Source organism: Festucalex cinctus, chromosome 15, assembly GCF_051991245.1.
Source record: "Festucalex cinctus isolate MCC-2025b chromosome 15, RoL_Fcin_1.0, whole genome shotgun sequence".
NCBI classification, from domain to species: domain Eukaryota; kingdom Metazoa; phylum Chordata; class Actinopteri; order Syngnathiformes; family Syngnathidae; genus Festucalex; species Festucalex cinctus.
In genome coordinates, this window is record NC_135425.1 from 4,511,248 (window position 1) to 4,525,183 (window position 13,936).

The window sequence follows — 13,936 nt, forward strand, 5'->3', positions numbered from 1 at the left end:
AGTGTAAATAGTTCCTTTGTATTAATTTGACCCAGCAGTATGTTTTGTTGATGCACCCGTAATTACTCTCACGCTAGGCAGCGTAAAAGGCTAGAATGCGGTCAGCTATTACTATAATCCTTAAACGCAAACAGTCAATTAAGCCTACAACTGCGTTTAATCGGACGTGGATAAATTTTTTATTATCCTTGTGTACTAACGGTGACGACACTCACTAAGTACAACGCTCGACACGGAAAACAATTCAAAAAGCAATGTGAAGTGACATTGAATCAGAATTATCGCGGAGCAAGGACCACCGGCGTTAAAGCAGCAGTGGGGGGGTCAGTTGTCTATTGACAGCTCAAACGCTGTCTGACAGTTGACAACCTGCGAGACCCGCTCCCTTTCGGGGCGTCTACAGGCGTGGCTCAAACTCGCCAATGAGAAGGGAGGGGGAGGTACTCAACCACGCCTCCACGAGCCACACAGCTCTTCACAAGGACTATGGCGCCACCTTGTGGAAATGCGTACACGGTACAGGTAAGCAGCTAACGTCTTAGCGCTCTGTTAATCCGCTCGCCACGAGCTGAAACTTTGAGTCGGCGGCTACAAAAGCTCAGTCACGACTCAAACTTCTCCCACAAGCTAGGTGTAGGAGGAACACGGGGAAAGTGACTCGGACGTCGTTTACGTTGCTCGCGGTTAGCTACTCCGAAGCACGTAACTCGAGTCGGGTCAACGCGACGCACGTAGGCTGTCACGTGACTTCCCACAATTTCCGGAAACACAACAACACAAAGACAAACAACTTCAAATTCAGCCAGCTGAAATTTAAAAGTTGCACAACTCGAGTTCTATCACGTACGTTTTCAAATACAAGCCACTATTTTTTCAAACGGTGACCGGCTCTTACTTTTATTCCAACAATCAATCCCGTTACTCTCGTTTACTTATAGCACGTCACTCCGTGGTAACACACGCAAGATGGCGGCTAACCAGACGCTCGATTCAAAGCTGAAGGGGAAAGTCCAGTGCAGTTCTATGTAAGAAGCAATGTTTACCTTCTTACACAGAGACAAATGATTAGGTACACTACGTGAAATGTGTTTTACTTTTCACGTCCAAAGTCTTGTATTTTCGAGTGGATCTTCTTATGTTTTGTAGCCTCACACGGCCGGCACCATTATGTAGCGATAATTGGGTCGTCTTTTGGACGAATTAATAATCTGGACGTTACAGAGGTAAATTGTATTTACCTCAATAACCTCTGGGGCACCACGTTTGTTTTGCTTCGTATTAACAGGAGCAAACAACGACCAAAATCCTTCTTTTATCAGTCATTGATAATCTAAAGTCGCCACACTCGATATTCAGTGGTTCGTTGTACTAACAAAAGAATAATAATCCACTCGGAAACACAGATGACTTAGGCGGAATAAAGTTTATAAAACATGCATTTATTCACGATTGCTACACTACAGAATCAAAATACTGCCTATCTAACTCTACCGTCAGAAGAAAAGAAATAAAATAAAGCGAATGAAAATAAGGAAGGAATGCGAATGAGTAAAGAAACAGGGAAAAGAGAAAATTTGACCTGCCAGATTTGTGAGGTTTCAAACGTAAGTGGCACACAGTGGATACGCCGAGGTAGAAATCAAGCGCACTTACGAGCCTTAGAGTTGCGTAGCAACAAACAGAAGTGGCGGCCTTTTTGACAAGGGGAAAAAAATAGTCAATGTTCGTTGAAAAAGGCAAGAAAAAAAATAAAAAGAAAAATTATTCCACAGGTGAGCACGGGGAAGCCGCAAAGGGGCCTGGCGTCGTTGCGCGGCTCGTGCCTTGATTGGTCGGCGATCCGGCGAGGTTGATCCTCGCCGAGGTTGGTTCTGCTGGGCAGCTGTCCGAGCTCAGGTGTTGCAGCTCGGTCAGTACGCGCCTGCGTACGGGGAAGGCCAGCCGTTGGAGGTGAGCTAGCACCGCGGCGGGGCACCACCGACTAGCAGTTGAGGTGCTGAGCGGCTGAGGTGCGCAACCTTGAGTCCGGGGGTACGTTGCAAGTGTACCCCGGGGCCGCGAAGGTCGGGCGGGTAAGCACCGATAGTGGAACAAAAAAAAATAAACAAAAAAACAAAAGAGTCTTTAGTCAGCGTTGCAGTTTGCACTTGCTTTGGCGTGGCGTGGCGCGAGGATCCGATCTCGTTAACGGATCCTGCCAGGAAAGAAAAAGCCACGTGGTTTGCAAGTTTCTTAGACAAAAGAGTTCGAGCAGCCTGGCTGGCCCACTTGCAAGTCGGGCCAGAGTTTTTGGAAGAGGCTTGTGAGAGCAGGAGGGCAAAAGAGAAGAGAGCGGGCAGTGGTCTGCTCGTGTTTTTATAGTCTCTGGGTGGGGCGAGCAGGTGAAGGCACACCCTTCTGTTCGCTCGCGCAGACTCTCAGAGGAAAATTATTAAAAAGATTAATAATTTGGCATTAAATTTGGTCAGTCTGGCAAATCAGTTTTCCCACACAACCCGTTTAACACACATTGTAATTAATGCATCATAAACTAACTTGTGAGGTAACTTCTACTTGTCTAATCTGACTGAACTGAGAGACATTGATTATCTTTCATTCTTTATGGAGTACACATGAAATAGGATGTTCATACACACAAAGATATAACATGAATCATTCGTAGTTCAGTTGTCTGTCAAGAATTATCATGATATAAATGTGTAAAATGCGGTTACTTATGTGAATTGTCACTAAGGATAGTTCCAAGTTTCGCCACTTGGAGGTGTTGTTGCTCCATCTAGACGTTCCGGGAAGGGCGAGGCGCCAGAGTATCCTTTTGTGATTGATAAGAAGTCATGAACATTCCTTTGATCGGTCATTTGTGTATTCCAAACCATTGGAGCCATTTGTTCGGGCTCCGAGCAGACTGCTTGAAATACACTCCTTCGGCAGACGCATGAATTCCTTTGTCACCTGGTCAGCGGCTTCAAAAGAGTTTTGTTGGTGGCAAGGACCACCTGTAGAGCTGACCAGGCTGGATCCTGTCTGGGCATTGGCATATTCATGCACTGCAGAGAATTTGCTTCAGGAGAAGCAAACTTAAAAAAAAAATTAGAGGGTGAAATGGACCTAGGCAATAGTTGTTACAACCTCTTCCACAACACTGGAAGAACAAAGACTGGCATCCACCACCATCCTTTGTAATGCCTGCAAAACAACAACTACAAATGTACTTATTTATATTACAATAACTATTGTTACTCATTGCTATAAAACATTTTATTCTCCCCTTCTCAAACTGAATAACAGCAATTATAAACTAGTCTAATATTTACATTACTCCCCAATAAAAAATACAAATAAAAACACAAACCTGTGACTTTGTCCTTTTGAAAACAACTCTCTGTTGATATCTCACATTTGATTTCTAATGAAAGACAAAAAATATATATATTTATATATTCCACACATGCAGATTACAGCTTCTTTAGACAATTATACACAATTTAAATGTTATCAATCAAGAAGAATGTGTCACATAAATGACTGGACTCACTTAATGACAACACCTGAACCATGAAATTTACATGAAAATTACCTTTTTGTCTCTTGGAGCAGCCTTCACAGGGCTGGACAGATCTGATGGTTTTATCTTATCCATCGCACCCAACATTTCACTGCTGAACCAAACTGGGGTTAGAGGAATAAAACATTCCTTTAGCACAACCTGTGAAATACACATTTTGAAAATATGTTACTGAATGCATCTTGTCTATAACAAATACACTATATAATTATTCTAAACAAACTAACGTTAGGCTGAATTTTCCTCTTTTTGGGAACCCCATCACAGGATTGTTCAAGTCCTGCTTGCGTCCTCTGCAATGACAGACATCATCATTTTTATTTATCAACCTATACTGACCTTTACTTTGCTCAACTTTGGAGAATCTAATGTAAAACAAATATATCACAACACTAAAAACTACAACAACAACCAAGCTATTACAATATGCAACCATTACCTTCCTGCCTGGTCCAACAACAATCCACTCAAATGGGTTCAATCGACGAAGAACCAAAGTCTCACCCTTAACCACAATTTTTGGAATAGTTTTAACCGCTGGTGGCCTCGATGCTACTTGTATCTCCAACTTAGGTGTTTGGAGGTCAAGTTGCTGATAATAAAAAAAACAAAACAAATAACATGAAGATAAATATTTATGTTACTTATATATCACTCATATTTGCCTAAATCATGATTCACAAACAGCATTATATAAAATACATATCTAAATACATATATACTGCATTCAGAAAAATGTACATATTTCCATACAACTACACAATTTAAGCACATTACAAACGTAATACAAAACTACAATGAAACAAATTACAGTATAAAATGGCTAACCTGATGAACACCATCACACATCAACTGCACAAGAATACTCATCCCATGATCATCACTCAAGTGCACCTGCAAAAATAAGTAACAATTTTATAACACTACTAACCTATTTTATTCCAGTACTACCATACAAATCTAATCAATGTGTATATCCAATGATTCTGAATTATTATACCATAATGGAACTTACACCATCTTTACTCCACAGCTTCAAGTTCTTCAAAGGGAAGAACGCTGCAGTAGACATGTACTTGACCCCTTAAAAAGACATTGGGAGAGAACATCCTTCATTATGATTTTCTCCTATAGTCATCAATAATTTTATATCTATGTTTATTACCTATTAAAGTCTTTTTACATTCACAGTTTATATTCTGTAGGATGCACAGTTTACAGTGTAACAAAAACGCACACCATATGATAAAACATGTAAGACCTAACTGAATGTCATTATCTAGTAACTCACCCATACGTGCTGACACACGATGAAACTCCTGACGCAAGTAATCCTGCTGAGTCACATCCACGGTTAGACGTGGAGGAAAGTCCAAGACAAACACCTATTCAAAACAAGCAGCGTTTATAACTTACGTTTGTACTATTTTACCCATGAAAATATTTCCACATCACACTGCAATCGTGTATACTATACACCTCATAATAGTATTACAAATCTATTAATAAACATAATATACATGTACCTTATTAGGCCAGCGACCACAGACATTACCAAGGAGTCTGCAGAAATCTGCTCCTGCCTCGTCAGGGGTGCGGCTGGATGTCAGGTTATTGCTAGGAGCCAAAAGACAAACCACGTCTGGAGTTCTAGGCACAACAGCATGCTGCACCTCAGTAGTCAACTCGGTTGCACAAGCTCCGGGTGTCGACATGACGCCAAAGGAAAAAAAATCCTTTGGCATCTCCACAAAACCATCTGCGATGCTCCGTAGGTGCGAGTCTCCAATGAGCAAGACAAACTATATGACATAATGTACAGTATTTAATTTAGCACAATCAGTATCCATTGCACTTTTTTCTTAAATGTAGCACTAGAAACCATGTATACCTTCTTGTTTGAACACTCAGAGGGTATGACCAACTTGTGGCTTCGACCAGTAACGCAAGAAATTGGCCATTCTTGCACTTTGTGACGGCCACCAGTACCACCACCTATTAGCACATACAGAAATAATCATTATTGAATTACATTTCATGACAACAAAGGAAATAAAACACTGTTTAAATTTTTCTCCGCAATAATTCATCGGACGTCTTCGTGCTTAAAATATTACATACAAATGGTAGCTACTTACGTGCGCAAGTTGCATGAAATGGTTGCTGAACATCACCAAGTCGAAGACGTTCAGTCATCCTCCTCTTGGCTGCCTCCGAACGATGATAGCCTTTCCCCCGAGGCATCTGAGAAGCTAACAATCTACACTCCTACTACAATAAATATTTAATATACAATTACCTGTTACTACTAACTAAATAAATAAAAAAATAAAAACATACATAAATAAATAAATAAAAACACTCTAGAGGATACTCCAACAGCTGAAATAACGTTTGTGGAAATCTTGCTGTCTGTGCTCTCTGAATCTGCTGACGCAAAACCAGTGAAGAACAACAAGAGGAAGTCTCTTTCAGTGACAGTGGTTTAAATGTAGCCGCCCTTGAAAGAGTCTGACTTTTGACCAATAAGAACAGAAGGGGCGGGCAAAATATGATACTTCTATGAAATTTAAACATCAACACTGTTACACAATGAAATTTAAACATCAACACTTTTATACTACTACTTTTATGTTTTGTAAGCTATGTGCATTCTGTTTGTTTCCTATTGCCTTTGCTAATGATTACAATTCCCTCACATGTACAAGCAAAGTTTAGATAATTTTTAGCACTCCAATTTCACAATTAACAGCATTTCTTTTACTTACTATGGATACTTGTAATGCTAACTGATAGTATGTAGAAAATATTGCTTTTTTATCTATCAACATCTATATCCATACATTCCTGTGTTTTCTTGTCAATAAATTAAAGATACTGATGTTTCAAATGCTACTTAGAAAATTGTATTATATATCATAACATGTCACTATCAATACTTTCATTGTAGCACACAACATAGATACAATTATTATTCTTACTAACAGTCACTCACCACTTGTGATCATGCTTTTTTATCAACTTTTATTAGCTCAGTGGCCACATGAAGGACAATATACTCTATAACTAAGTTGGCTGGACTGATAACATCATGGTATATAGCTTAAATACAATCGGCATCAGTTATAGACAGATTTTTGCTATTTGTAGAACTACCCTAAATAGCAAGGCTCAACTGTAAATACATTTTTGCTAAGAATAACTCACATGCAAATGGAAAGTGGCAACACTGTCCATATGAGTTCCCAGCGTGTTATATCTACCTGTCTTTCATATATATATTATTTCTAGAATGTACTGTGTGACACAATTAATGAAGTTATTGGACATTATTTCACACCATATTGTGTTTGTGTTACCAATAGCTGAATGAGTGTCATATTCAGCACATTTATGTTTGTCTTTCCCCCCCCCCCCAACAATCCATAACTTTAGCTTGTGTGTCAAATAATAACATGCTGATCCATTCCGTGTTCTAATTGATTGGTCACCTAAAAACTACTTTTGAAATTACACATTTCTTTTTTTTGATTTTGGCCATCTGATTAATTGGTAAGACATTACTCATATTATTATTATTTTTTTGTACCTTACAAGATTATCTCTTGTGCCACATTAAACCCCTTTGCGGGCCTGAGCCAAACCACGGTCCATACTTTTGATACCACTGCTTTATTTCAATGGTCAAGTACTTCATAACCACACCTACTTATGCTTGTACTTGCATATATAGTAGACAACAAAGAGCTCTTTCAACAAAGAACATTTCCATCTACAAAGTCATACAAGGTAAGCACTCTGTAAATTCTGCCATCACTACACTTCAATTCCTACATTATCACTTCAAATACCAACAATGGTTAATACAGCTACAAATTTCTTGTATGTTTATGAAATATGACACTGTATTTATTTCTACTCCTTTGCTTTTCTACAGAACATGGACAAATCACCGAGCAAATTCTCTTCTGATAAAGACCCTCTAATCATCTCCATACGCAAAGATTGCCAACTTTTTTCCGTAAGTATACAATAAATAAACTAAACAGGACTACTTTCTCAATCATATACAGTATGCCATACATATATGTATTAAGTTCTCATTTTTTGACAGGTTTGTTAAAGGCACCTTTTGTGTGTTTTTCTGTTTGTAATGTTTCTCCACGAGCACGTCTAGCCATTGATATCATGTAGAACACATACGCTAACCTTTTAGAGACAATTTAAGCTTACTTGCACAGTAGCCACTATCTTAACCACTTAATTCACATGTCTAATTGACAACTTATTACTTGTAGTGAAATGGTACTTTGTGCGTCTTATGCATTTTCCTGAAGACTGCTTTTCAACTCTTTCCTTAAAACCAATACATGCAGTACTGTTATACTGTATCAATATATATGTCCGTGTGTATATATTTGTATATTCTTTCAAATAAACTCGTTTTGTTTTTTTTTGTTTTTTTTTTTTTAAATAAACTCGTTTTGACACACACCACCATTGAGTAACATGCAACACGACCACAACGTTTTGCACCAACACGTTACCTCTGCTATTTAGAATCATGGAATCTAACATGACTGATTTTCATTGAATGCTTTGTCATTACAGTATGCATGCATTGATCATGCTTTCAGTCGCAACGACTTATACCAGCGCAGCCTTGATCTTCATTCCCAAATGATGAACCAACTAGTCCATGTGACTCGAGTCAATCGAGCACTTGAAAAACAGATAGACTTCAAAACCAAGCGTGTGAAAGAACTCGAGACTGCATTGGATATAAAGGATGCATGTGATGCATTTGTCCGTGATGGTAAGCTATATGACATGGAAGACACACAAACACTAACACAGCAAGCATCCCCATCCTACACTTTGTGTATAATGAATGACATGTTTGACAATGGACATTTTTACTTTTTTTTTGTTAATGCACGTTCCTTTTTTTCTGTTAGGAATATCTTGAAGGTAACATTGGACTGTTAACTGAAACACTGACTGATTATTGAGCCGCAATTTCTCAATGTATATAATGTGAATACATACTACACTTGATTACTTTCTAATGTGACTGATATCATGTAGCTGTGCTGTGATCTTGCCCTCTTTCATCCACTGATAACCACTTCAAAGTTCTTTTTTTTTTTTTTGTATCTTCTCAAAACAACTGACATATTCATGGAAAAGATTTAAATTCTATCATTATTAATTACTATTATTATGTTTATGTCTTTGCCCCTGATTCTGATGTTTCTAGACCATAGATTTTTTTAGATTTTTTTTTGGGACATACTGTGACTTGACCTTTACAATACTAATTTTTACTAAGAAGAAATCAATCACACACCACAATATTTTATACTTATCCTGCATGTATCTGGACACACCATGCCAAATTTTACACTTACATAACCATTTATGTACTTGTTGTATCCTTACTTTTATTCATCATTTCATCACACAATCCTAAAACATTGCTTTTTGACCCTGAGGATTCAACTATACCCTTTTTGCGTGTCTTATTACTTTACTGATCCAAGCTATATTATTTATTAACGGGCAAAAACTATGAATATACGATCACCGTCAAATATTACGTCTGTAATATCCATATACAGTGCATTACATAATATCCTTTTGTATTAAGACACTACCATGCTACAAATATGCACACGACTGTTCTGTAAACTACACCTTAGACAACCACACTTCAAAGATCTAACATGATTCTTCATTCTTTTTTGTTCTACAGATGTATCAAATGCTGCCACACAGACAGAAGAAGCCACTGAGGACATGCACGAAGACGATGATCACAATATAACAGGACAGGTTAACCCCCCTGAAGTTTTAGCCCGCAGGTCAAAGCGTCCTAAGACTAATTCATCCATGGAGGTTACATTATCCTAAGACAGACTATGTGCTAACCCTAACTCTTTGACCCCAAGGGATTCATCTGTCCCAGAAAACTTTTACACTCAAGAGTTTATCTGTCCTAGGACGCTGTTAACCCCTGGTTAAAGTGTTGGCAAGGTTATTTAATCTGTCCTGTTACAACAGCTATACATAAACAGCTGCATTCCTCTCCTGTTCCATCTCTCGCACTTCTTTCATCTCTTTTTCTCCTCTACTTATACCTATGCTTGCTCATGTGCTTTTTTTCCCCTTTAGATGATGTCATTGGTTAGCCTGCTTCAAAGCTACATTTTTTATTATTATGTGACTGCTGCAAAGCAGTCACATATTACTATCCAGGAAAACGGCGTTTATTATTATGTGACTGCTGCGAAGCAGTCACATATTAGTATCCATCCAGGAAAAGCGTTTATTATTATGTGACTGCTGCGAAGCAGTCACATATTAGTATCCATCCAGGAAAAGCGTTTATTATGTGACTGCTGCGAAGCAGTCACATATTAGTATCCATCCAGGAAAAGCGTTTATTATTATTATTATTATGTCTTATTCTTCACATTTTTTCAGACGAAATGCGGGTCGTACCGTAGAACGTACCGGCACAAGTGAGGTATCAAAAGATGCGTCTCGATTTGACTCGGCGGGGTACCATTTTTTTTCGGAATTTCGAGTTACCATGGCGACGCAATTCCCCAAAAAACCCCCCAAAAAGTCCCATAGGAATGAATGGAGAAGGGGAAAAAACCTCCACAAATTTAACACCTTTTTCGAAGCCACGCTGCGCGCACATACATTGACCGACCGAGACGATTTTTAGCTCATTTTGTTGCAATTTTTCCCATCTTTAGCTCTGTGTTGAAATTTTTTTTAAGAAATGTAAGCGCTCCCTCCTGTGCGGGTTCAAAGACAGGGTGTGAAATGAAGAAAAAGAGGCTCTTTCCATTAGTGTGTATTGCGTTTGCTAGAGTGGAGCAATCAGCGCTAGAGTGGAGAGACAAAAAAAATTCTTTCCAAAAATTTCACTTCAACTCGTCACCGTGGCCACAATATTTGCTCAGTAAACATCAAATTTGGATATTTTGTAGTCACAAGGGTCTTCTTTCTGACAAACCCACTTTTGTGCGGCAAAGGTGTCATTTAGTACCTTTTATTTGACTTGAAGCGAGGGGAAGTCGCACTTTTTCGCCCATTGAGCCCCATGTTATTTTCGCCGCCTTTTTTTGTCATTTTTTTTAAAAGTCACACGTTTTCAACCTGCTCTAATTTGGTCATTTTTTATCCGATTTAAAAAATGAGAACATGCTTGCGTTCCCCAAAGCCTTGCCGTTCTAACGGGGCATTTCTGAAATCTGTATCTTAAACCGTTGAGTCGTGAGAGCCTTTTGTTCGAGGTGTGCGCTTTCTCATACAACTCAATTGAAGCTAAATGTTCGCCCACCTGGTACTTAGGAAATGTGTGTGCGTGAATGCGCATATTTGTTAAAGTGACAGTAACCCATTTTCAGTTTAGTGATTATGGCTTAACTTCCACATTTCTTGATCAATTAAAACCATTCGAATTTTAAACTCTTCAGATCATTCCCTATTTTCGCTTAATAAAAAAAAATCAAAGCACAATATAATATTTTTGTTTATGAAATGTAATGTAATGAACTGCTATTTAAATGGTGCTTTTTGAGCTATTCTGCCCACTCTCTCACTTCTGCACAGCAACTGCCTCAGCCAATCAGAGCTGCTTGTTGTCATCCACGCCTGGAATTTCCCCACCACCGCCCACACACAGTGGCGGCCATCTTGGCCAGGGATTCTCACATTACTGTCCATACAGAGCGGCGGCCATCTTGGCCAGGGATTCTCACACTACTGTCCATACAGAGCGGCGGCCATCTTGGCCAGGGATTCTCACACTACTGCCCATACAGAGCGGGGGCCATCTTGGACAGGGATTCTCACACTACTATCAATACAGAGCGGCGGCCATCTTGGCCAGGGATTCTCACACTACTGCCCATACAGAGCGGCGGCCATCTTGGCCAGGGATTCTCACACTACTGCCCACACAGAGTGGCGGCCATCTTGTCCAATTGTTGAGGTGCACCCAGGATTCTCGGCCCCTGAGTGGCGGCCATCTTGGCCAATTGATTAGGTATGACAGGGATTGACCTAATTTCAACAGGAAGTGACCCAGACAGACCTAAATTCAACAGGAAGTGACTTAATTTCAGTAGGAAATGACCTAAAAATTACCTGATATCAACAGGAAGTGACTTAATTTGAACAGGAAGTGACCTAATTTCAACAGGAAGTGACCCAGAACTGACCTAAAATCAACAGGAAGTGACCGGATTTCAACAGGAAGTGACCTAATATCAACAGGAATTGACCCGACTTCAACAGGAAGTGACCTGATTTCACCAGGAAGTGAGCATGCTAGTGCTAAGTTAGCATGCTAATGTTAGCTGAGCATGCTAATGTTAAGTTAGCATGCTAATGTTACGTTAGCATGCTAATGTTACGTTAGCATGCTAATGCTAAGTTAGCATGCTAATGCTACGTTAGCATGCTAATGTTACGTTAGCATGCTAATGCTAAGGTTTTTTTTTATTTTTTATTTTTTTATTTTTTTATTTTTTTATTTTTTTTTATTTTTTTTTTATTTCTTTTTTATTTTACTTTTTTTTTTAATTTTTTTTTTTTTTCCTAATGCTAAGTTTAGCATGCTAATGCTACGTTAGCATGCTAATGCTAAGTTAGCATGTTAATGCTAATGCTAAGTTAGCATGCTAATGCTAAGTTAGCATGCTAATGCTAATGTTAGCTTAGCATGCTAATGATCATGCTAAGTTAGCACGCTAATGCTAATGTTAGCTTAGCATGCTAATCCTCCTGCAAAGTTAACATGTAGGAAGTGACCCAGAGTGCGTTCGGCTTTCCGCCTTGCAAGAGTCAGCAGTCACATCCAAAATTTCCACGGGAAATTTTTTTTTCTAGTTATGTGACTGCTGCGAAGCAGTCACATATTAGTATCCATCCAGAAAAAGCGTTTATTATTATTATTTTTATTATTACGTCTTATTCTTCACATTTTTTCAGACGAAATACAGGTCGTACCGTAGAACCTACCGGCACAAGTGAGGTGTCAAAAGATGCGTCTCGATTTGACTCGGCGGGGTACCATTTTTTTTCGGAATTTCGAGTTACCATGGCGACGCAATTCCCCAAAAACCCCCCCAAAAAGTCCCATAGGAATGAATGGAGAAGGGGGGAAATTTAACACCTTTTTCGAAGCCACGCTGCGCGCACATACATTGACCAACCGAGACGATTTTTAGCTCATTTTGTTGCAATTTTTCCCATCTTTAGCTCTGTGTTGAAATTTTTTTTAAGAAATGTAAGCGCTCCCTCCTGTGCGGGTTCAAAGACAGGGTGTGAAATGAAGAAAAAGAGGCTCTTTACATTAGTGTGTATTGCGTTTGCTAGAGTGGAGCAATCAGCGCTAGAGTGGAGAGACAAAAAAAATTCTTTCGAAAAATTTCACTTCAACTCGTCACCGTGGCCACAATATTTGCTCAGTAAACATCACATTTGGATATTTTGTAGTCACAAGGGTCTTCTTTCTGACAAACCCACTTTTGTGCGGCTAAGGTGTCATTTAGTACCTTTTATTTGACTTGAAGCGAGGGGAAGTCGCACTTTTTCGGCCATTGAGCCCCATGTTATTTTCGCCGCCTTTTTTTGTCATTTTTTTTAAAAGTCACACGTTTTCAACCTGCTCTAATTTGGTCATTTTTTATCCGATTTAAAAAATGAGAACATGCTTGCGTTCCCCAAAGCCTTGCCGTTCTAACGGGGCATTTCTGAAATCTGTATCTTAAACCGTTGAGTCGTGAGAGCCTTTTGTTCGAGGTGTGCGCTTTCTCATAGAACTCAATTGAAGCAAGCAAAATGTTCGCCCACCTGGTACTTAGGAAATGTGTGTGCGTGAATGCGCATATTTGTTAAAGTGACAGTAACCCATTTTCAGTTTAGTGATTATGGCTTAACTTCCACATTTCTTGATCAATTAAAACCATTCGAATTTTAAACTCTTCAGATCATTCCCTATTTTCGCTTAATAAAAAAATTCAAAGCACAATATAATATTTTTGTTTATGAAATGTAATGTAATGAACTGCTATTTAAATGGTGCTTTTTGAGCTATTCTGCCCACTCTCTCACTTCTGCACAGCAACTGCCTCAGCCAATCAGAGCTGCTTGTTGTCATCCACGCCTGGAATTTCCCCACCACCGCCCACACACAGTGGCGGCCATCTTGGCCAATTGTTGAGGTGCACCCAGGATTCTCGGCCTCTGCCCACATGGAGCGGCGGCCATTTTGGTCAATTGATTAGCTAGGCCAGGGACTTCAGCACCACTGCACACACACAGAGTGGCGGCCATCTTGTCCAATTG

At 39.3% G+C, this 13,936-nt stretch overlaps 1 protein-coding gene across 1 annotated transcript; it reads right to left on the reverse strand.

Moving 5' to 3' along the window:
- Positions 1 to 1,689: 1,689 nt before the first annotated feature.
- Positions 1,690 to 6,091, reverse strand: LOC144002735 (uncharacterized). The gene is made up of 11 exons (XM_077498208.1): positions 5,704 to 6,091; positions 5,457 to 5,560; positions 5,092 to 5,367; positions 4,857 to 4,950; positions 4,581 to 4,648; positions 4,394 to 4,459; positions 4,005 to 4,157; positions 3,793 to 3,858; positions 3,578 to 3,706; positions 3,353 to 3,406; positions 1,690 to 3,186 (listed from the first exon to the last, which is right to left on the reverse strand). The coding sequence occupies exons 1-11, from the start codon at positions 5,807 to 5,809 to the stop codon at positions 3,109 to 3,111; spliced, it is 1,194 nt and encodes a 397-aa protein (XP_077354334.1). The 5' UTR covers positions 5,810 to 6,091; the 3' UTR covers positions 1,690 to 3,108.
- Between the last annotated feature and the right edge of the window lie 7,845 nt (positions 6,092 to 13,936).